The sequence below is a fragment of the Ascaphus truei genome, chromosome 3 (assembly GCF_040206685.1).
Source record: "Ascaphus truei isolate aAscTru1 chromosome 3, aAscTru1.hap1, whole genome shotgun sequence".
NCBI lineage: Eukaryota > Metazoa > Chordata > Amphibia > Anura > Ascaphidae > Ascaphus > Ascaphus truei.
This window is the reverse complement of record NC_134485.1, coordinates 53129255-53155115: the sequence shown is the minus strand read 5'-3', so window position 1 is coordinate 53155115 and position 25861 is coordinate 53129255. Positions and strand designations below refer to the sequence as shown.

The 25861-nt window shown below is 43.8% G+C and overlaps 1 protein-coding gene across 1 annotated transcript; it reads left to right on the top strand.

Moving 5' to 3' along the window:
• The first annotated feature begins 1532 nt into the window (after positions 1-1532).
• Positions 1533-24713, top strand: LOC142490636 (uncharacterized). The gene is made up of 4 exons (XM_075593055.1): positions 1533-1746; positions 21549-21854; positions 23248-23325; positions 23689-24713. Exons 1-4 carry the CDS (start codon positions 1533-1535, stop codon positions 24711-24713), a joined length of 1623 nt encoding a protein of 540 aa, XP_075449170.1.
• Positions 24714-25861: the final 1148 nt, after the last annotated feature.

Genomic DNA, 25861 nt, shown 5'->3' with positions numbered 1-25861 from the left:
CCGCCGAACTGGGAGACCGCATGGACAGTTTGCAGAAAGTTGCATGCTTTTTTCTGCAAAACCTTTATGGGGCTCGGCACGAAAGCAGGAGCCGCGCCCACCTACTCTGTGAGTGGCTCGGCGCTGAGCCAGAGCCACTCATTGCTACTGTGTGCCACTCCTTTAAACACCACCAGAGGGAGGGGGCTGTTACGCCGGTGCTGCCCGCAGACCAGACCCGTCCCTTATACTGAGGTGGGGAGGTATATGAACACGCACCCGCAGCAAAAGGAGCGTGTCCGGAGTGTGGTGCTTTAGGCGTTGCCAGGCCAGGTGGTGTTAGCTTTAGCAATACTTGCCGGTACCGGTAAAGAAGTTCCGTAGTCGTTGCCATTAGCCAAGGTCGAGGATTGGAAAATTCCGGAAGGTCGGTGTCCAAGCAGGGGTCGAGAGCCAGGGGTTGAAGTCGCCAAGCCAAACCATGTCCTGTGTAAATAAAGAGAGAAAGTGCCAGAGTAGACATCCGCAAGTGGAGACTATGTCGAGCAATGAGTGAGTGGCAGGACAGGCAATATACAGTGCGGCTGACCAATCAGAATCGGGGGCAGACCTGGAGGAGTGCGTGGAGCTGTCTTGGATAGGTACCCTTGATTGGCAGGCAGGTGAGTAAGTTTGGTCTGGGGAAATAGCCTGTATGTCAGTTGGGGGCATGGTTTCACTGCTAGTGCAGTGAATAAATCATCTTCACCCGGCGCGCGTTGTCCACGCGCGCACGCCCGGGACAAATGGCAGCCGCATGAGAGAGGGGTGGCCTCGGAGCAGAGGCGGACCGCCGGAGACGGCAGGGAACACTCAGGGTAGCGGGAGATGACCGGCGCCGGCGAGGTGCATGCACCACAGTAGCAGCAGTAAGAGGCAATGGAGGTGAGGAGGGGTCGCGCTGTGAGCGCCGCGATCCCCGAATCCTCACAGAGGCACAGTGAGCCTCAATCAGTGACTTCTGTCCACACTGAGGGAGGAGCTGGATGCGAGCTGCCGCACCCTCAGAGTTAACCAAGAGAGAGGACTCACCTTACCTGTCCTGCTCCCTACATGCACATTATGCACACCCAAGATGACCTACTGTGACTTCCCCAATTACAGTCTGTCAGGAAATCTCCTGCCAGTGAAAATAGCAGGAGTCTGATGTCTAGAGTACCTTTGCGTACGGTGTTACTTCCCAGGCGGAGACCTTGTCTGGGAAGTTATTTGCCCACGGTGCGGAGCTTACTATATGCAGACTGTGAAGTCATCATCAACTATCACAGACGTTCCAGGGGGTCCGAGAACCGCGGTTCTAGACTCGGTTCCAGAGGCAGAACTCCAGATGTCAGAACCACCGGGTAAGGTGACTACTCAGGGAGAGTTGGGAGTGCTTCCCTAGTGGCGCAGAGGCGGGATCGCTTTCTGCCGATAGCCACCCGTGAATGCGAAGTGACCCGACGCTGTTCCCCTGCGGAGGTGTCCCTACTCTCACCATCTTCTACCGACGACATAGCTGACGACCCGTGGTGATGTGCCAACCGGCAGACCACCCCCGAGACCTGGAAGAAAAAGAGCCACCTACCTTCAAAGTGGAGCGGCAGAGTCCAGATACCACCACACGGCAAGCGCTGATGCACCCAGAACCACTGAAAAGTCTCACGGCCATGGCGGTGCCCAATGCAGCGGAAGCAGTATCTACTTCAGTTCCAGATGATCCGACGCCCATCTCGAGCCAGCAGAGTGGTGAGGTACCAACCCCTTACTCCCTGCAGGCTGTGACTGAGGAATCAGGAAAAGAGCCCTGCCCTGCGCCTACTTCCGAGTGGAGAACCGTGCCGACCTTCCAGAACCATACCCTGCCGATGACATCACTTCCGTGTCGACCGCCGGATAGGACCGGGACTGTGCTGTGACCGCTCCGGTGAGTAGCGCCCTCTCCAGGCGAGAAATGGACCACTACAGTCACAAGGTTGTGGGCCGGGAGAAACGCAGGCCTTCCGAGTTCGCGTCCCAAAAGCCAACGTCGGCTGCGGTAGTCATTGGTACTTCTTACTGGTTATTTTTAAATCCACATCTTCTAGATTTTTTTGTTGTACTTGGCAATAAATCCCCAGTTGATCATAAAGTAAAAACATAAAATAAATCCAGTTAAAAGTACAAGAGCTATCAAGCTCAAGGCATCAAGCAAAAAAATTGATTGTTCTGAAAGTATTTTAACATCCCCATTTTCACTGTAAAAATGTAAAAAGAATTACGAGCTTTGTTAAACTTAGATGTTGCCTGGTCATCCTGCATGCAACAAGGTTTTGTTGTTTTAACCACATACCGTCAGTATTCTGGTTTACATTTTTAATGTGAGTTGAAAATGAAAGTCATAATTTATTTATTTCTCTTGTGCTCTAAGTGTACAGATGTGGATTAGTCAAAGATTTTACTTCACTACAATGACCAAAAAAAACTCATTAATTATTACTAGTATGTATCAATCTCCTCAAAAATGAGTGAAGATATTTTTTGAGACAGCTGAACAGCTATGCTACATTCGGCTGAATATTCAGTGCTAGCATACTGTAATGTGCACCGACAGGTACTTTTTGGCTTTCTTGTTTCACCTTTATTAAAAACCTTATTTAAAATTCTACTCCTAAAAGACATGTATAGGTCAGTTGGGAACCACATACCTTTTGTATATAGTGTATTTCTTGATCTTTTTTTCTGAAATACCAGTGCTGATCCCTCTGTCCCTATTCTTGAACTAATTTGATGTTTTCTTGACTTTTTTTGTATATCTGAAACTAGTGTTGTACCAGGTAGTGATTTTGAAAAAAAAAAAGGGTAACGGTACCCAGCCAAAATCATTAGTTCTACCCGGCCGGGTACCCGGTTACCCAGTTTGGCACATACCTGCAGGGTGGCGGCGACATCTAGGAATAGCAGCAGTGGTCCTGTGGTGGTGGCAGCATCGAAAGTGTCTTCAGCCGATGTGAGACAGAAGGAATCCATTACACAGCACCGTAGCAGGTAAGCAGTGTGTTTGTGTGAGCCGCCGGGGAACCATGTGACCGGAGCAGGAGAGTTCCTATTGGACAGCCATCTGTCCAATAGGAACGCTCCTACTCCTACTCGGTACACCCCTATCTGAAACCCAAAATATAAGCATCCAATGCATATATAGGTCCCTATTCTGTAAGCTCCAATACCACCGATTCGACGGCATGGACCAGAACGCCACATTATTTATTCTTATTGTTCGATGTGTGTTGTATGTGCATGAGTCTGAGAACCAAAATAAGTTCCATGGATATTTGACAAATTGGATGTCAAAAGCTCAATATATTCCCTCTCCTAATAAAAGAACTCAGGATGCAAGTGTATTTTCTTGTTGAGGTAATATCCCATTCAAAAATTTCATTGTTTATATGGTGTAAGACATCTATATGTTACCGCAACAATAGTGTATGTTTTTAACAGTCATATGGAAGTGTAAAATGTAGCAGACTTATTATGGTACGATATTAGCTCTAGAAAAGGATGTACAATAGACATGGGAGACATCAAAATGTGATGAGCGGCAATAAGTAAAATGTTTGCCTTAACACCGCAAATTATTATCACCTGGTTCAGGGTGGCATTAGCAGTGTCTATTCTATATATTTTCTGTTAAATAATTAAATATGACTAAAGATACATGTTATTTCTTTATACAGTATGTATTGGTTTTCATAGTAATCTGCTTTTTAGTGTGTGATTATTTCAGTACATTGCTTCATTGTTGTATCTAACTATTATAAAGCAAATGTGATGTACGGTATTATTCACCTTCAATTGCTACAATCATATATTATATATTCATGGTTTTTCTGCACAAAATAGCATTTTGTTATTTATTGACCTTCTCATTTTTCTACACAATTTTAATATAATAAGCTGTTTAATAGTCTGAAACAAAAATGTCTGCTAAATAATTCTCTGATTAGCATTGGAAAGCTTTAACATATCACCGGATTCTGCTAATCTTGGGGATTTTATTTAACATCAGTCAAAGAAGGGTGATTGAGTTGAAAACTAAACAAAGCATAAACAGTACACATCAGTAACAAAAAATGGGGCAGACAGCAGCACCATGAGGTCATTGTAGTTAAATAGATAATGTGTAGGTGTCAAGGAAACTAAAGTGGATCCTCCTCCTGCAAAGAAATAATCTGTGTGCATACTGCAGAAGTTCACAGAAGTCCAATTTCTCACCTGAAAACATCCAAAGAAGATGTAGAAAAAAGTAGATGTAACTTTTCAAATGCATACATATGTGGCCAGGTTCTCCTTCTGGGCTCCCCATGTCCCTTTACCTCCCCAAGTGTTGCAGGGGCACGCGGGTGCTGGTGGCAGAGTGCGCACACCTCCGGTGAGTCCGGGGAGGAGGCTGAAGCAGTACCGGTATTCAGGATGGCGAGCGGATAGACGGAGGCTCTCGGCGGCACCCTTTGCAGGATGCCGCCATGTTATTTATGCTCGTGCATGTGCAGTGACACCTTGTGCATGCGCAGAAGGGTACTGACAGCCTGGCGGCCATTACAGACAAAGGGGCTCCACGGGGACTACAAACCCCACAATGCATAGGGGAAGCTAGTCAGGTGCTGGAGCACAGCCAATAGGGCTGCAAGGAAGTCCCCTGCCACATATATAAACATTTTGCGCACTGAGGAGCACCCCAGTCGGAACTGGGTGTGTTTGTAGGGTGTCTGTGACCCCTGCACTAGGCCAGAGACCCCCTTAGGCCCCAGCTATACCCTGACTCCCTCTTTGAGTTTGTGGTTGCTGCAGGGACAGGCCCAGAAGATAGGGACACTGCCCTTGTAATACCAAGCGTGAGGGACACAGCCAGGATGCAGCAGCGACCTGGCATCTGGTGGTATGGGACCAGATCACCACACCAAGAGAGAGACTATTACAATGGGACCCTCCAGCTTGATACCACTCCACGTGGATGCGGACTCGTCGCTGACGAACACGGCCCTTGTTTTCAGTTGGTGCTTCCGGGTGCTGGAGCAACCGGAAGGTATCTTCAAGTGCACCAACAGATCACACTTTAGTTGTGGGCAGCGCTGTCGCACACATAGGGTGTGATGACTCATGTGGATACCAGGGTGGTTGGGTGCCATGGGGCACCTCAGTATTTTGGGGAATATCCCATCAGGGTGTGGACACTGTGTTGTAGGGCACTGTGGGGTTACGGCCATGCGTTGCTTATTTGGTGTGGGTGTTATATTGTTATTCTTTTTTCATATGCTTGCAGTAAACTGTTATCTATATCAGTGTGTGTATTATTGCATTTATGTCCTGTGACTGGGTTATCCAACATAGTTAGGATCCCACACAGGTGGAGACGTTGTCACCAGACAGATCAGGTACACCCCAGGCTCCCAGCAGCGGAGGTTCAGCATATATTAATATATCTACAGTGAAAATTAATGTGCTTGTACAGTATGCATATACTGTACGTGTGATCTATATCTATATCTATATATACATGTAAAGGTATCAGTACCGTGTTAGCCGAGCTTCAATAATCAAAAAATAAATAGATGATTTACAGAATATTTACAGTTGCTTTTTATATATATATATATATGAAAGGAAAAAGGTGCAATCCTGTATAGCAATAATAAACAGGAACATTTATTAATGTCAGGGTCTCCTAGACCTCCTGCCTAGCCATAGTTCTTCTTTGTCCACTGGGTGTGCTGCTGTCTTCTGTTTCCTCTGTGTTCCTCTGTCTGCCTGCCTGTCTGTCTTCTTGTTGCTCCTGTCTCTGTCCTTTATAGCTTTGCTTCCTGTCTGTTGCTTTTGCCTTTGCTTCAAGTCAGACTCCTATCACATGCCTCTGTCTTTGATCCTGATCTGTTATGTACCTGTACCTGTATTATAGTCTGTTCACAGTAAAGGCCCTTGCTAGTAATCTGGCTTGTCCCTGTTTGTTCCTTGCTCCCCGGTCTCAGTCCCTGCTCCCCGGTCTCAGTCCCTGCTCCCCGTTCTCAGTCCCTGCTCCCGTACCTGTCCTGCCCCGCCTGTCCTGTTCCAGTCTCCTCGTTGCCGACCTCTGCTTGTTACCAGACTTCGCTACCTGCCGCCTGCCTCGGACCCCTGCTTGTTACCTGACTTTGCTACCTGCCGCCTGCCTCGGACCCCTGCTTGTGACCCTACTTCGCTTCCTGCTGTTCCGGCCACCGAGATCCTACCCGCCACAGGAGTCTCCTGCGACAGAAAGCAAAGGCCACTTCTGGATCTCGCTGGAACAGATTCTTCTTCTGCCTGCACCCTTTCCTGCCTGCTGCAGCAGACCACATCCGCATGGTTGAAGATAAGTACTTTCGTTTCTTTTTTGGAAATCCCAGTTGGGAAGGTTTTTATTGCTGCTTAGTGTTCTGCAAGAATTATTGCGTTCATAACGAAAAAATTTTTTTGCTGAGACTAGAACTGTTGCTGCAGAGACTAGTGCACCTTTCTTTGAGATTTTTCTTTTGTGCAGTGCCTGGGTTAACCCTTGCAGTACCTGTTGCCACCTTTTTAGACTCTGACTTTTCATTCCCTGGACAAGGCTTGTCTCTGCTTCCCTGGTTGGACCACTGCTGTTCCCAGGGTTCCCATTTCAAAAGACAAGAGTGCTTCTATTATTTTGTTACTGCATGCTGTGATTTTTCTTGCAATCTGTAGTTCTTCCTATGATTGGTTCTATGGTTTCAGGTTTACCTGCAAGTTCCCCTAAAGTGTGTTTCTCTGTAACCTGTGATATCCCTACGCCTGATATCAAAAGTTTCAGATTTAACTGCAAGGTTCTCTGTCTGATATTCCTATGTCCGATGTCAAAAGTTTCAGATCTAACGGCAAGTTTTCTCTGTATTAGTTTCCTGCTGTCTATGATATTTCTATGCCTGATATCTAAAGTTTCAGATTTAACTGCAGATTTCTCTGTATGATATCCCTACGCCTGATATCTAAAGTTTCAGATTTAACTGCAAGGTTCTGTCTGATATTCCTATGTCTGATGTCAAAAGTTTCAGATCTAACTGCAAATTTTCTCTGTAGTAGTTTCCTGCTGTCTATGATATTTCTATGCCTGATTTCTAAAGTTTCAGATTCAACTGCAGGTTTTCTTTGTCTATATGATATCCCTACGCCTGATGTCTAAATATTCAGATGTAACTGCAGGTTCTCTCTGTCTGTATGATATCCCTACGCCTGATTTCTAAAGTTTCAGATATAACTACAGGTTTCTCTGTCTATGTTTTTTCCTTGCATTTATAAATCTCTGTGACTGATGCTAAAGTCTCAAAAGGTCTGCTCTCCTATCTTGTGTCTCTCTGTGTCTAATATTCCTGATGTTCATTCTAATGCTTCTGTTTTAAAACCACATTTCCTCTTTACTGGTTTCTTGGGAAGTGTGGTTTCCCCATGTCTAAAAATATGGCTCCCACTCAAACAGTCTTGAGCAGTAAATGTGAACACAGTACCACTGATTCTTCAGAACTTCTCAAAGCAAGGAAGAAGAAGAAAAAGAAGGGAGGCATTACTGTGGAAGTTGCAGAAGGAATTAAGAATGAAAATTTAACCTCAGAGTCTGCATTTGATGAAAGAGATATGCTGCAGCTTAAGGCAACTCACAGACGTATCCCAAGAATAGTGGAAGAGAAGAAAGATGCCCCTACTCAGACGCTTCAAGCTGCACAGAAAGCGATTGATTGTCTTTATGGACGTTTAGATAAGGATCAAGAATCTAATTCTGCACTACAAAGCTGTCTATCATCAGCAATTGCTAAGTGTGTTCTCCAGGAGAAAGAAAAAGAGCAGTTGGAGAGTGACCTGGATGTCATTTCAGGTGAGCTGGAGAAGGCATATACTGATGCTGCTGAGAATCGGCGCCTCGCTTCTAAAGTAACGAATTCCTGGAAATCTCTATGAAGGAAATTGACAGGCTTAATACAGAGCTTAAAGTCTCCCAGGAGGAGATTTGCTACTTCAAAAAAGAGATGGAAGTCGTTCGGGAGGAGAGATGCTACTTGAAAACAGAGATACGTTCTATGAGAGACGCCTCCGAAGAGTTAAATAGTAGGTTTGAAATTATAAACCAAGTGAGTAAGAACTTCTCTGTCCAAGCCAGTAAAGGAGATAAAAGACTCCATGAATCAGAAGAGGAGAAGAGACTATTGATAGAAGAAAAGTCAAGGATGCAATTAGCGCTGGAAAAAGCAGAGGGTGACTGGGAAAAAGAAAAATATCAGTTGGAGAATGACAGGTTGATCTTGTCAAGTAAGCTGGAGAAGGCCTACGCTGATTCTGCCCAGTACCAGACTTTCATGGCTCTAGTTGACGCAGCACTGGAAGCATCTCAGAAAGAGGTTCACAGGCTTACTACAGAGCTGGAAGCCTCTAAGGAGAAGAGTTGCCACTTCAACACATAACTATTTTCATTGAGAGAAATCTTCAAAGGGTTAAATATCAGTTTTGAAACTGTAACCCAAGAGTGCAAGAATCTCTATGTCCAAGTCAGTGAAGGAGATAAGAAACTCCATAAATTAGGAGAGGAGAAGAAACAGTTGGCCCAGGAAAAGTTAGATGTGCAGACAGCACTGCAGAATGCAGAGAGAGTGCTGCAAGAAGAACGTGTCTCCCTGGAGCGGCGCACACAAGCAGAAAATATGCTGCAGAGTCAGCTGCGAGAACTGCGTACACATCTGCAGGACACCAAGGAGAAATGGGTGAATGCTGAAGAAAAGCAGCGAGTTCTGCAGGAAGAAAGTTTCCAGACTGCCTACAAAATAAAGATGCTGCAAGATTATTTGAGTACCCAGTGTGTCCCCAAAGAACAGCATGAGGAGCTGAAGGCCACACTGAGCATAACCAGAGCCTCGCTGGAGGAAGAGCTAAAGCTAGCAGCTGAACACACATCTCAGCAACTCACAGCGCTGCAGGCGCAGATCGCTGAGCTCAAGACACAGCTTGCCAAAAAGGAGGAGAGAGAGAAGGTGTCCGTCTGTCAAGTGGCTGGCCTGACACAGCGCTATGAGGTCAAAATGGCCGATGCCTGCAAATTCTTGGACCACACTGCCCGTGATAAGGTCCGGCTGCAGCTGGAGCTGGACAATGCCCGGGAGGAGTACCGGCAGCTGCAGATCAGAAATGAAGAAGATGAAACATATTTAAGCTTTACTCTGAGTCAGCTGGGAGATATGGAGTCGCGACTCAACTCCAAAGAAGCCGAACTGACAACTGCATTGAGTGGGAAAAGAAGTGCAGAAGGACAGCTTCAAGAGCTGAAAAATCAAATAGCTGGTCTTAATTAGAATTTAGGTGATAACACGAAACGGCAGTCACTAGAGGAGACCATGGAGCGTGAATTCTATGTTCCCACTTACCCATGTGAGAAGTCTGCACCCGTCCTTGATGCCCACATTCCTGATGTCCATGTCTCTGCAATGGAGTTGAATGTATCCATTGGGAAGTTCCAGATTCCAAAACTAAAAGAGATATATTGGTCACAAAAAGAGACCACGGAAAGTGAATATGTCCCCTCTGCCGCATGTGAAGAGCCTGATGTATCTGTTCCCGATGCCCCTGCTATGACGTTAGACGGATCCCGGGTGAAGTTCCTTGCTATGCCTAATGTTCTTGATGCTGATGCCAACACTCTTGTGATGAGGATAAATACACCTCTCACAGATTTCCCATCAGAATTTGACGTACACATTAAGTTGGCCTTCCATCAAGGTTTCCCTGAAGAGACTGGAGGATCGTCCGGAGAACGCTCTTGAGAGGGGGGAGTAATGTCAGGGTCTCCTAGACCTCCTGCCTAGCCATAGTTCTTCTTTGTCCACTTGGTGTGCTGCTGTCTTCTGTTTCCTCTGGGTTCCTCTGTCTGCCTGTCTGTCTTCTTGTTGCTCCTGTCTCTGTCCTTTATAGCTCTGCTTCCTGTCTGTTGCTTTTGCCTTTGCTTCTAGTCAGACTCCTATGCACATGCCTGTCTTTGATCCTGATCTGTTTATGTACCTGTACCTGTATTATAGTCTGTTCACAGTAAAGGCCCTTGCTAGTAATCTGGCTTGTCCCTGTTTGTTCCTTGCTCCCCGGTCTCAGTCCCTGCTCCCCGGTCTCAGTCCCTGCTCCCCGTTCTCAGTCCCTGCTCCTCGGTCTCAGTCCCTGCTCCCCTGTCTCAGTCCCTGCTCCCCGGTCTCAGTCCCTGCTCCTTGTTCTCAGTCCCTGCTCCTGGACCTGTCCTGCCCCGCCTGTCCTGTTCCAGTCTCCTCGTTGCCGACCTCTGCTTGTTACCAGACTTCCCTACCTGCCGCCTGCCTCGGACACCTGCTTGTTACCTGACTTCGCTACCTGCCGCCTGCCTCGGACCCCTGCTTGTGACCCCTACTTCGCTTCCTGCTGTTCCGGCCACCGAGATCCTACCCGCCACAGGAGTCTCCCATGACAATTAATTAAGCAAGGAAGGCTAGGTGACTGAACAGATTAAAACAAACACAATGATGCCAATAGACACAATAAACACAATATATGACACTAAAAAACAAGAGTACTCTTGAAAATAAAAAAGAAGGGAAATGTGTCCAAAAAATGTCCAATAGCACAAATGTAGGAGGCAGTGAGATGTGGGAGGAATTGTCACTCGATAGGTAGCAAATGACTGGACCAACACATTGGGAGAGGTAATTGACCCGTCAGATGATAGAATGCGGATGCAAATGTGGAAAAATCAGGCTGATATTGACCTCTATAGATGGAGATGGGGGGTAAGCAAATAGCATAGGCAAGGGATTAAGGAATGGTCCAACCAAAGGATGTAACCGCGATGACCACAGGGGTCTTCGCGTCCCTCTGTCAGCACACCAACGAAATCACGCTGGAGATGAACATGTGATGCTGATCCGGGTAACACTGGAGACGCTGTTCCACTTCCACTTCCTGGATTACCCCCTCACACAAGACAGCTGTATTCGTTCAAATTGAATATTCACTCGTGTCTCTGCTTGATGTCAGACTCAGACTCAGCCAGACAGATAGACAAATACAGCCTTCCACTTTGTTCCGCCAATATAACTGAAATAGTTGCTCTCACTCCTCACATGCAATTAGGCACTCCTCACACAGTCAGCTATCGGAGATTGATGACGCAAACCGTTTCGTCAGCTGTTGCGCCGACTTCTCCCTTAAATATTGATTATATATATATATATATTATCACAGGGTGTGTCAAAAGATGCAAAATGGGCAATACTCATCCACCAGTCACAATGGTCTGTCAGGTAGATTCCACATCATTGTGATTAGGGGATAACTATAGCCGTTTTTTCTTCTTTTGTCAAACTCAGTGTTTACCTGTGTTTGCACTGTATACAGTACTGTATGTATATATGTCTATAAGACGTATTCACTTTTCACTGTAGATATCTTTATTTGTATGCATTTGAAAAGTAAAATATCCTTTTTTTCTACATCCTTTTTTGATTTTTTTTTCTTGTGACGAATTGGACTTCTGGGAACTTCTATGTACGCATACTACACACATCTGTATTCATAGCAAATCCTCTTGTGACTTTTCTAAGAAGTAGATATAATGAACTTAGTCAGTTATAACATTTCACATTCCTATTGCATACTGCAAAGACATTGAGAATGGTAGTGCTAACTAAATTGGCAGCAGATTAAAAAAAAGAAAAAAGACATTTACAAGAAATTGATTTACTTTTTAGATGCAGATACAACCCCCTTCCAGAAGCAAAGTATGATACCAAATGTAATATTAAGTACTTGGCATGCATTTAAATGATCATGTAAACAATAACATTTACATCATTTGTTCTATATGTGAAAAAATAAGTCAGTAGGAAGAGGTCATTGAAGGCCTCTGCTCAGAGGAAAAGTAAGTTTAACCTACATTTTGTGGAGTAGTTACTAACAATTTATTTTTGTTACCTCCCAAGTGCAAATGGAGTATCATTTACGTTTATTTTGTGCAGAAAGAAACTGCAGCTGAGCAGATTCTGTCGGTGACCCGATGGCAGCTTCCCCACTTAAAGCCCAGTACACTAATTGCACATAAGGATTAATGTAGCGGGTATCTCTGCTTCTGAATGCGACTCCCTCTGCGTTAATCCTACCGGGCCACACCAGTCTGGAGAGCCTGGAAAAGTTATGCATAAAGAGCAGATAGAAGCAGCCCCTCTCTCTGTGTCTCCCCGCACAGCTCTTTAAAACTTAAAATTTAAATTTATTTGTAATAAATACAGTAGGATTGAAGCAGGGGGTCTCCAGGGCTGAACCGCATTACTTTCAGGTCCGAGGACCCCTGCTTCTGGTACTACCGCTAAGGTAATTAAGGTGTTATACACCAGGAGGACTAACCAACCACCCAGGGGCAACTACACCCTTCACCCACGCCTCTACTCCAATAAACTGGATACTGGTGTTTTAATGGTTGGGCATCAGCCCATTCTGGAATGTTGGTGCCGGTCAGGACGAAGAGGAGGAGGAAGAAATGGATGATGGCCTTCAATCTAGCAGGGGTAAGTAAAACATTTATTAATGTAATTTGTATTTTATTGTACTGTATATTTGAATGGGCAAAAGTGCTATTCGGCTGGGGGTTGACAGGGTGGGTGAAGGCAGTATTTGCCCCTGGAAATGGTGGTTAGGCTCCCCGGGGGGCGGGGTGGAGGCGTTTGAGTTAGTGGGAGGGTTCATTTTTAGTACATAGGATCGAAGCAGGGGGTCTCCGGATTGAAGCACATTACTTTTAGGTCCGGGAACCCCCTGCTTCCAGAGGTGCAGGCCACAATATGAGGTATCTTCCGAAAAATTGAAACATCTTGGTCATGTGACGTGGGGCATTTCAACTTGCAGGAGATACCGGCACCTCATACGGGGGCCTGTACTTCAGGAAGCAGCTTGTTCCCGGACCTGAAATGAATGCGGTTCAGCTCCAGAGACCTCTTGCTTCAATCCTATATACTACTACTAATAATAAAAACAGCGCAATCGTCTGTAAGAGCTGTGCAGGGAAACACAGAGAGAGCGACTGCTTCTCTCTGCTCTCTGCGCAGCTCTTCCAGACTGCTGGCGGCCGGTAGGATTAACACACATTTAGAAGCAGGGACTCCCCGTTGTGTTAATCCTTATGGGAAATGCACCCTTCACAGGGATGTGATGCGCTTGACCGCGATCATGGTTCCACTTGGGCCATGGTCCACCTGCTCCAAGTGATGCGCAGGGTGCAGTTGAATCATGCTATATCTGTATAAAAGCAATCACTTATGTTGTGTATATGTTGGAACAGCAAGAACTATTGCATTCAGCTCTACATTCTATACCACCACTAATCCACATAATCATTACGCTTTAAGGAGTTTAACAGCAATAAAGATTTTTTTAAAGTGCGCCACTTTGGTGGTTGAAAGGTGCTTTCTGATATGTATTTATATGAATTCATCCAGCAATGCTGCAGGCCCATTCAATTCCACAAAGGGAGTTAAACAACAATACTTTTTTTTACTGTTCTTCTTTAAGTTTGGCAATTAGAGTTGAGGTGGGGAACAACAGATAAAACTACTCCAACAAGAAGCTGGTAACAGCTTTAATGCTCTTCTGGACGCTATTTGTGTACACTAGAAATATAATCAGACCCTGTTTTTAAGAAAGAGGATTAATCAAATTAATACAAAACAAAGGTGCGGATAGGAGAGTGTTAACATAAGACCATATTAGTATATCTATGCTGCTATTGTTCTTAGATTTTCACTTTAGTAGGTCCCATGGTTTAGCTGATAACAATGTATTTCATTAGAATGAAATGCGGATGGGAGAGCAGTAACCCAAGGACAAGATAGGCAGTGAAGTTACAATAACAACACCCAAGGACAAGATACCATAGGTAGTAACGTTATAATAACAAACAAAGCAATGCTTAAAGAATACATTTATATAAACTGGTGACAATGTAATATTGTTTAAGAAGGTTGGTTCTAATATGACAAATTACATAGTAAGGAATATGAATCAATTTTTATAAAGGGGATTGTTTTTGATAATTTGTTTAACAGTTCTTCATCCTGCTGTAACGGTGCTTTCAGTATAAAAATATAGTACTAAACTGAGAGATCCTGCTCTGGTCCGTTACTGCTGAGCTTTTAGATATGGTACACTGCTTTGGACTTCTCTTCTGCTGGATTCACACCTAGGATCCTGAGTGTCGGCACTCAGATTAGTAATTGATTGACTATGGCTAATAGGAAAGCATTAATCTCCGACATATTGGGGGATAGTTTCCGGCTGATCCTGCGGCTGCTAAAGAAAAAAACATGTACTGGATTAGGAGGAGAGATTCTACCAGATTCCAGCCAGCTTTCCTGAATGCCAGAGAGTTACAGTTGCTGTGTGGCTATGATAAGGGTCGTTCAGAGGTGGTAATTGATCAAAGTAGTGGAGGATTTCTTGAAAACGATATTTCTGTCTGCATCGCGGGATTATGAAGAATTAGTAAATATGAATGTTTTGAAACTATTTTCGAAGGAAGTTGATCAAGGATCGCAACCTAGAGATACTGCCAACCTGGATAAAATTGAGTGATGTTCTATTAAGTTTGTAAATACGATACATGACCTGGTTTTGAGTCAGAGTGCCATTTGCATGGAGTAATGTAGATGATGATACCACAGATGAGGTGTCTGCTATGACTATAACTGTAAAAGTTATTAAAGGTGTGAAACACTGGATAGGTAGAGGTATCCAACTGTTAGTGGAGACCACAATAGAAATAAAAGAAACATAGGAAAGGGCATCTATGTTTTTGTTTCAGGCAGGAACCATTTAGTCCAAAGATGTTAAATAAATAGTTGGGAGACTTGAAGAGTTAACTGAAGACTTGGCTGAGAAACAGAATAGCCTTGTTGAGAATAGAGTGTTGGCTCAGAGAGACACTCATACAACATTTACCTTCCAGGACAAGATGAATAAGAGTGAATTAAAGATTCAGAGTTTACAAAAAGCAGTGGTAACTCTTCAGAAGAGAGACCACAAAGAAAATCTTATGTCAAATTGGAAAGTACTAAAAGAGGTAAAATAAGTATTATAGGGCCTCATGCAGTAAGTGCCAATAAGCCGTTTTTCGCAATTTTCACGCCAATTTTGCCTCTCCGATTCAGTAAGCGCCAATAAGCTCCAAAAAAATCGACATTTTTTTTAGCCCCAAAAAAAACGTTTTCGCAGCCGGGTGCCGATAAGCCACTTTTCGCCACTTATCGACACTTTCTGAAACACGCTGAATTCTAGTAGCCCCGATCAGGTTTTCGCTGCTGATCGGCACTCTAGAATTGAGATTTGTACGGCACTCCAGCCCGCCAACTAAAGTTGGCAAGTTGCTGGGGGAGAAGCATCGGCAAGGTCGACACTTAGACAAAATCAGGCCTTTTTCCTGCATGGGATTGATGCCGGGTGTCTCCGGAGCTGATACCCATTAATACCAGCACCGGAGCCCCCCGGCATGCATCCGAGGCAGGAAAAATGCACTTAAAGCTCACTTCATTACCTTTGCGGCTAACCGCTAAGGCAATGAAGGGGTTAACTAGCCGTGCCAGGTTTATTGTGGGTAGCGGGGTTGGGTGAAGGGGATATTTGGCCCTTGGTGGCTGTTTAGGGCTTGCGGGGGGGGGGGGGGGGGTGCGGGTGGACATAACCCCTTCATGACCTTAGCGGACCACGGTGCCTGTGGGGACCACCTGTAAGCCTCCAGACCCTGTTTGAAACATGGTGCTGGGCTACTGTGAGGTCTGTGAGGTGACCCGTCAGGCCCACCGGGACTCCCGTGTGCCTTTGGTATTAACCCTGTATGTAAAATAATAAATCATGTATTTATGGGGGAGCACAGGAGGTGGGTTATGTATTTAATAAATATAATGATGTTTATTGTGGGGCTGTGTATTGTTTTATTGTGGGTACTGGGGATGGGGGAAGGGGGTATTGGCTCCAAGGGTATGTGGGTAGGCCTCCCGGCTGGGTATTGGGTGAGGGTGGTTAGGCCTCACGAGGTGGGGGGGTAGTTGGGGAGGGTATTTAGGCCTCCCGAGTGGTGGGTGAGGGTGGGTTAACCCCTTAATGACTGTAGCGGTTAATTACCGCTATGGTGATTAATGGGTTAGGGGACATTACATTGGCTGTTTTTATTCTTGTTTATGTTTTGCAGCATCAGAGGGGGCATGGATGGTGATGAAGATGAGGATGGCCTTCATCGTGCCAGCCGGACATGGGTGAGTGCTATATGTATTTATTGTTCTTTATGTATTTTAAATGGGCAAATTCACTATTATCCATATGTGGATAATATTAATTTTGCACATTACTATACTGTATGTGTTAAGGGTGATGTATTTATGTGTTGTTATTTTTTTGGGGGTGCACTGAATTGGTACTGCAGTCCTGTGGGGAACACCCGAGGGCCACAGCCGGCCTATAGTATCATTGCTGTGCATCCCAAAAATGTGATATATGTAATGGGAGCATAGGGGTTGTTGGGGGCACAGGGGGTGTATGTTGTTTATTGCAATGTTTATTGGGGGCAATTGTCCCCAATAAACATGCTATTATGCCTTAACCGCGTCATTGCCTTAGCGGCTATCCGCTATTGTAATGAAGCAGCATTAATGTATTTTAATAATATTGTGCGGGAGCAGGGGGATCCCTGAGCTGAACCACATTGATTTGTGGCTCAGGGACCCCCTGCTTCTCAAGTTACAGGCCCCGGTATGGGTCATCGGTGCCAGTGTAAATGCCATCTTTATAGCGGGCACGTCGCGTATGGGATGCTATAAAGATGGCGGCGACACTGGCACCCGATGACCCATACCGGGGCCTATAACTCGGCAAGCAGGGGGTCCCTGATCCACAAATCAATCCTGCCCCCGTACACTATTATTAAAATACATTAATGCTGCTTCATTACCATAGCAGATAGCCACAAAGGTAAGGAATGATTGTTTATTTATATGTGTGTTTTACTCATAGTGTAGATGTGCAGAGGGTCTCCGGAGCTGAACCGCTTTGGTTTTAGGTCCGGGGACCCCCTGCTTCTCGAGATACAGGCCCCTTTATGGGGTGCCGGTATCCCTCTACTTTGTTTACATTCCGCGGTCACGTGATCGGGACATTTAAATGCAGAGGGATACCGGCACCTCATAAAGGGGCCTGTATCTCGGGAAGCAGGGGGTCCCCGCACCTGAAACCAATACGGTTCAGCTCCGGAGACCCCCTGCACATCTACACTATGAATAAAAATTGATTTGAAATATTTTTTATTTTGCCAATGTTTGCACAGAGAGAGTCACGGATCTCTCTCTGCTGCAAACACATATCGGCAGGGGACGGTGTCTCGCCAGGTTATCGGCAGACAGGCTGTCTCGCCACCGGCTACTCGGCGTGTTGCTTTCGCAGTGATTCACCAGGGATTCCGCCCTTCCTGAATACTGCGAGGGCAAAGCGCCAAAATCATGCCGATATTGAACCCCTGCCGAGAGTGCTTTTTCGGTGCTTAGTGCATGAGGCCCATAGTTCCTTAAAAATCATCAAGACATGGATATAGGTTGCCAATTTGCACACTGAATTTGTGTGTAAAGGATTTTGAGGAAAGTGATGATGAGAGAGATTCATTTTGGGTTGATGCTGAACTAGAGAGCGATTATATTGAATCACAGAGCACAGCTCTCTGTCCCGATATGCCCACAGCAGCACCACCCCCCCCTCGCACCTATGTATTGTATCCACGCATCTGTGCGATTCACAAACATTTTTTCAGTGGTATGTTCCTTATGACCATCCTATAATAATACTTTGAAAGAAATTGCATATAATATAAATGAATTTACTTTAATTCAGTTTTTTAATGAAATGAATATATCATAAAGTATTAAGAGCAGTTAAAATGCTAAGAATGAAAAATTGGAACTCTTATGAAGTGATTATACCGTAGTTTCTCCTTACAGAAATGTAAATCATAAGCTGATTTGTGAATGTGCAAATCAACACTTTACTGTAGTGTAGAATTGCAGTGAAAAAAAATACAGAATTGACTAAACGTGAGAAATAAGTGACAGTAAATACTGAAAGAAATCCTAACTTTCCCTGCAGCTCAGGTTACTCTATAACTCAGACAGAAGAAAATAGCCCAATAGAAAGTTATTACCCTATTGCGCAGAGGAAAAAGAAAAAAAAGATAAAAAAATAGTGTGATCTGTAAATAAACAGACACTTCCCAACTCCAAAATTAGAAACTCCAAAGACCAGGGAGGCTGCGAGTGAGCTCCCCCTACCCTCATTACCCGGTACCCACATAAACACATACAAATAATGACAGACTCGATCTGGAGGTATAAAAGGCAGCAGCTTTGTTTAAAAAATAATTGAGTAACAGCCAGTCCCTGCCAGAGTAACCCGGCCACAGTCGCGAGTGGGCGCCCTGAAGTCACGTCCAGGTAATCCCACCCACTTGCCACTCCCCCCAGGCTTTATCAGCCCCAAGCCCCGTCTGACAAGGACAAGCACTTACCCCCTACTGCTGCCGCGACAGAGGCAACCTGTTCAATCTGACCCCTCCTTTAGGAACTTTCAGTCCTTTTCGTTTTCTTTTGCAAAACTACTTCGATTTCACACTGTAAAATAACAATACAAATTAACAATATTCCCAGGCAATATACTTAGTATCAAAGATTGATGACTGTTAACTGTACTCGTCGACCGAACGAGTAGTCAAACACTGATTCCCTGCTAAACTTTCTCCTTAACAATGGACAGGTGGGTGGGAAAATGTGCCAGCCGGGAGCAGAATGAGCACGCTTGCTCCCGGCTGTGCTTTAAATCCCCTCCTTCCCACTGCCCATCCCCCTGGCTGCGTCATACCTGGCTCGCACCTGCGGGATGGAGAGCGGCCAGGGACCCTCAGCGGTGAGGAGGAACCTTGCCCCGTGGTCATGGTGGACCCTCGCCTAGGCATCTAGAGGGGCAGCTGGATTCTTTCATGGCAAGAACTTGTGTATGGCAATGAGTGGAATCAGCTTCTGAACATCACCTCCATCACCCTAGCAGCGATCTCGGAACTTTGAAGGCAAATCGAGAGAAGGGAAATGGAACACCGCACATATAGATTAATACACAAAGGACTGAGGCTGAGCACTGTTTAGGTGATTGAAATATATTGAAATTTAAGTGTATAAGGGATGTGTGTGTGAAAATTAATAACTTGAAAAACTTTCATTGCCACATGATGAAAAAAAATTGCCATATATTGCTAGGAGAGTGTTATAATGAGATCATATTAGTATATCTATGCTGCTATTGTTCTCCTTAGACTTTGTAGTGGGTTTCCTGGTTTAGCTGATATCAATGTATTTTATTAGAACTAAGAAATGCAGATGAGAGAGAAGTAACAAGTTAGGCAGTGAAGTTGCTATAAAAAATAAAGCAGTGTGTAACGGGGTATGTCCTATTATACCTTTCTTGCCCCCTGTTATCCCTGTTATGTAAGTCCTGTTATCTGCAGGCAGTAACAGGTTAATCCTATGGGGTTGTGCCCCACCCTTGTTCCTCTATGAGGGAGAAGAGTAAGGTGGTGACTCATGGCCTGTGTAAGCCTATCAGGACTAGGAATAGGTGTAGTCCATGAACCCGTCCCTCCTGTCTTAATTAGGGGAATGCCAGATTTAGTATGTTAGTCTGTTTCCTGCTCCAGTCAAGAGAGGAAGAAAGAGCTGTGAGTCTCTCCTATGGCAGGATGAGCGTGCTCAACTCCAGGCTCTGTGCTGGGGGAACATCAGGCTCAGCCACAAGAGGCCTGTAAAATCAGGGCCTTCACCATCTAGAGGAATGGAACCTCTGAGACCATGCACCACTGTGAGGAAGAACTGCAGTGAGTGCCACGCAATAAAGACCTTGTGAAAATATCCCTCAGACTGAGGGCCTCATGCAGTAAGCGACGATTATGTGAAATCGGCAAGCTTATCGATTAGTCATGTTATTGGCGTTTTTCCCTCTCCGTATGCAGTAAGTGCCGAATACATTCAAAATCAACCAGAAAACAAATCCGCCCACTCTCACGATGATGAGCCGATCACACACAGGTGTATCGGCGTGCGTGGCGGGGTGCTGTTAGGTTGCACAATCACAAATCTTGCTGAATCAGGCGAAACAAGCATGTTTTTGATTGCGCGCCATATTTAAAGGCAACGTGTACTGCTAATCATTCTCTGTGTTGTTGGGAGTGAGAGAGAGAGAGAGACGCACAGAGCTGGACGATTGAAGATTTGCATATTGACTGAGAGACTTGTTGTGTATTGGGTGAGCTTTGTCCTTTGTTGTTTTGTTTACATCTTTGTCTTGTTTTATATGTGGAAGTGGGTCGTGTGATTGCCTGTACATTTCTTGTCTGTTTTTTGTGAGTGCTGGAAGTATGCCCGCAAAGCGTGGGAAGAGTGATGCTGGTGGGAGTGGGAGTGCTACTCGTGGGAGTACGCGTCGGAGTGAACGTACTGTTCAGGGGAGTGATGTTGCTGGTGCACCGAGTGGTGTTGCTGGGAGTGGGAGTGCTGTTGCTGGGAGTGGGAGTGCTGTTGCTGGGAGTGGGAGTGCTGTTGCTGGGAGTGGGAGTGGTGTTGCTGGGAGTGGGAGTGCTGTTGCTGGGAGTGGGAGTGGTGTTGCTGGGAGTGGGAGTGCTGTTGCTGGGAGTGGGAGTGCTGTTGCTGGGAGTGGGAGTGCTGTTGCTGGGAGTGGGAGTGCTGTTGCTGGGAGTGGGAGTGCTGGTGCTAGGAGTGTGAGTGCTGGTGCTAGGAGTGTGAGTGCTGGTGCTAGGAGTGTGAGTGCTGGTGCTAGGAGTGTGAGTGCTGGTGCTAGGAGTGGGAGTGCTGGTGCTGGGAGTGCTGCTGGTGGCGCAGTTGCTGATGGGGTGTCTGGTGGTGGCGTGCTTGCTGGTGGCCAGCTTTTGGAGGCTCTTCCATTGGAAGAAGGAGAGTCCAGTCAGCACCAGCCAAGCTCTGACCCTAAACCTGCTCGGAAAAAACGTGTGTAGAAGCCATGTAATCCTCGCTTCAATGACCAGGAAAATAGGGCTCTTGTCACTGGCATTCTGGAGCACTATGACAGTCTCTATGGACATTTAGTAGGTAAGTGTAACTTTACATTTATTATTCAAATACATGTGATCCTAGGTCATCTGAGTTTTGTTCATATGCAAATATGGGTACACAATATCTTTCTATGTTCATTAGTGTGGAAACACAGCTTTTTATCATGCCTTACAAGGACAAATAAACACAGGCGGTCAATTTGCCAGAACTGCATACAATATGAATGCAACCTTGCTTACATGTATAGGTTTAGTAGTGAATGCTCATGTGCTGCACATATTACACATAAAACAGCATGTTTGCTATCTCTTGGAACAGCTAGCAGTGTAGGAAACTGGTGCTTATATTATTATTAATTTACCTCATATCTTTTATATGTTTTTCAAGGGCGGACAAGTGCAGCAAGCAAAAAAGAAATGTGGGACACAATAGTCATTGGTGTCAATGCCTGTGGGAATAGTGTCAGGGACAAGTATCATTGTCGGAAAAGATTTGATGATATTAGGTCCAAATTGAAAAAGAAAATACAAGACCAACGCGTGCATGCTACTGGCACTGGAGGTGGGCCCACACCACAACGTCTCATATTGACTCCATTGGAGGAGCTGCTTCGGCCAAAATTACTTACCGTCGTCGTGGAAGGCTTGGCTGGTGACCGTGACATTGGAATTTATCCGTCACAATTTCCAGCAGGTGATAAATATTACTGTACTAGGCGTGTCGTTGCTTACAGTTATTTTGCATAGTTACACTGCTTTTTATACTGTCTTCACAATATAAGCATACCTGCATCTATATATGTATATGTCTGATTCTGTATATATATATATCTCAAAATAGACATATATGTAGTAGTCCTACTAAAAGCAGTAACTAATATAGCACGTGCCATTGCGTGCTCATTTACATGTGAATTCCCAAAATGCATAGCTGCAGTGGAAGCAATTGATGGTGGGCGAAGATGGGGAACAACAGGGTAGTACACATGTGTAACACATGTTCATGAGAAATTATTAGTAGCTACAGGTACAGAACAGAAATATGTATCATATTATTGTGTATTTTATTGATTTTACTCCGACAAACATGACATTACTGCCTATTTTAAGCATGCATCAAAGAAATTGCATGTAACGGCCTACAAACATCACTGGCACTAACACATCTATAGTTGCTTATGAAAAGGTCCATTTTTGCTTTATGTCATATACAGACAGCATAATGAGGCACACGTATCATATGTTATGTCATTGTTTTCATAACTTAAACACTGCAGATGACTACTTAGCTCATCTACCATTGTGTTAAAGCAGCTGCAATTAATATCTCATCACAGCATACACTTCAACAGAGGGGGTGGGGTTCAGCACACACACTAATTACAGCCTCATTTCACGGTCAACTTAGTTCACACCATTTGCACCTGTTTCAAGTCATTGAAAGGTGTGGCTGATTAGGCTTTTTGGGGAAGGGAATACCTTTCTTACAACATGAATAGCACAACTGAAGTTAATCACACTCATTTGAAAGCTTAACTCTAGCTACTAAATGCCCCAACAACTCATTACTTATCAAAGCGTACGTCACACATTAGTTCACTCATATCTATAGTTGAACTACTATGAAAGACACATTATCACACACTGCATGTGTTGTCTTGTTGAGTCACAGCCACATTCAGGTGTGCCACATCTTCGATTAATGTACCACACATATCCTCTACCAAAAACAACACTTTTTGCAATATGACCACCTTCATGATAACCATTGTGAATGGTCATCTCATGATAGTTATGTACATTATGATACTGATATCACTACACAACATATGATTTTTATGTACTCATTTAATCTATTTATCCTCACGCATTACTGCAGAAACATAGTATGTTGTATGTTAGGGAACTCAAAAATTCTAAGTACACAGGCATGTACAGTGTTATTACAACTATTTATGTTCACTTTCACACACATTTTCGGTTAAGGAACTGATGTTGTTAGTTAATCATAAATACAGAACATACAATAAGTGTTTGTTCAATATTTACACATGTAAATGTAAAACTTATGTTATTGTTATATATAGTTGCCCCTGGAGGACATGTGTCACCTGAGATGGAACAAGTGTCTTCACCTGGGTCAGCCAGCTCAACACTACTAGAAGGTGAGTGTATCATTTGCTGGCCATATAATATGTGCTCTTCTATATGTTATGTTGTCATGTGCATTATTTGTTTTGCACATCTTCTTTAAATAGGATTACTTAGTGTCAGTGAAAATTAAGTGTAAGGCAACATGTATTGTGTTAGTGATGTTAATTATCATGTAGGACTTCTGAGTTTAGAGCAACTTTTCATTCATTCATATTTCATACTGAGTCCAAACATTATTCGTAAGTCAAGGTAGTTTTTAATGAGGTTATAAAACGTATGCTAACATGTTAGGTGTTACTTAGGACACAGTACAATTACATAGTAACACAGCATACATTAACATGCCATTTAATAATGTGTACATTTCTTTTTAGAACATCATGGTGATGAGGATGATGAGTATGATGAGGATGACGCCACAGAAGAGACTGAAATACAATCATGTGACCATGAAGAGGTGCCAATAGAAACTGTTGTACCGCCAAATCGTCCATCAACTTCCACATACGATGCAATTGTAGCTTCAGAGGGAAAAATAGTGGACGCAGAAAATCGTCGCCATTCAGACATGATGACAGTGCTGGAAAGGATGATTGGACTGCAGGAAGAAACAGTATCACAATTGGCACATCTCCACAGAGTCTTCATTGAAGTGCCTAAACAGTTGCAAAAAATCAACACCTCATTCGAAGCATTAGTTGTTCAGCAAACACAAGCTAATTACTGGAGAATGACTAATGTACCACAATTCAACACCTCCCAGCCAGGATCTGTTCATGCAGGTCAGTTTTCACCACATTCATCTGATATTCATTCACCAGGCCCAAATGTTACCGGTCAAGTAGCAGACATTGCTGTGCAGGTTCCTGATGACATCCTACTGCTGCCATCTGTACAAATTCAGCAGCAGACACCTACAAAGGAGGCGACAAAAACAAAACAAGACACACATGAAACAGACCAACCATCACTTGTGCAGTGTCTACCAACTTGCTCACATGTGTCACTGGGCACAAGCCCTGTCCGTGAACAGTCACTACCCAAAAGCCCTGTAGGTGAGTCGCTGCCCAAAAGCCCTGTAGGTGAATCGCTGCCCAAAAGCCCTGTAGGTGAATCGCTGCCCAAAAGCCCTGTAGGTGAATCACTGCCCAAAAGCCCTGTAGGTGAATCACTGCCCAAAAGCCCTGTAGGTGAGTCACTGGCCACAAGCCCTGTAGGTGAGTCACTGGCCACAAGCCCCGTAGGTGAACAGTCACTGGCCACAAGCCCTGCCCGTGAAGTGCCAGAGGCCACTCAAAGTGGCTCTGTTGTGCCTAAAGTTGGTGGCAAAAGAAAAAGGAAAATTCAAGAGACAACAAGCAGGCCTGTTACTCGCTCGCAAAAGGAACAAAAAAAATAAATGTTATAATTCAGAAAATATGTATTTGGCCTTGTTTTGTTGACTTCAGATTATCTAATTACTATTGTATGTATGCTGAAGACTGTGTTGTTTCCAAACTTTCAACTATGTTCTTGTACACGTGAAGTTTTGGAAATGTTAACACTCATAATTAATTGTGTTATAAATATTTATGTTGTAATCGTCTGTTCAGTAATGGTCCACCAGGAGCCAGTTGCTAAGTTTAGAGAAGCTGCCATTGACTTTGCAGCAAAACATTGCATTTGGGTGTGTTAATTGATGTAAGAATTGCATATGCATATTAGTCACATGCAATTATTAAAACACCTAAGTAAGTGCAAACATCTTTCTTGTACTGTACGTGTACAGCAGGATTATGTGTAAATTATTACTTACCTTTGCCTTGCTTGGCCATTGTAATTTTGTCCTTTAATCAGTTGTGTGTTCGTTTCTATAACATCTCAGAATGTATAATAATATATATATACACACACACACACACACACACACACACACACACTGAGTGAGTGTGAGTGTGAGTGTGAGAGTGTGTATATATATATATGTATATGTGTATATATATATGTATATATGTGTATATATATATGTATATATGTGTATATATATATGTATATATGTGTATATATATATGTATATATGTGTATATATATATATGTATATATGTGTATATATATATGTATATATGTGTATATATATATATATATATATATATATATATATATATATATATATATATATATAGTACTATATAAACTGGTATACACAAACTAATACACTTCATGCTTCCTTGTGAAAACACTATTTTAATAATACAGGCCTAATGTTTGAGAAATATCCTAAGTATGAGACTCTAACAGTATTGTGCTTAAACAAATGTTTATTACTTAATTCAATCATGTTTCTCACCATTTAAATAGGTTTCATACAAGGTATACTTAATGCCATCAATGTTGTGTGTACTCCTGCAATATAAAAAAAAATAAAATATTACATATAAATATATATATATTTTTATAAGAGATATATTTATATATATATATATATATATATATATATATATATATATATATATATATATATATATATACACACGTATTTAAACTCATGCAGACAGGGAGTTAACCAGA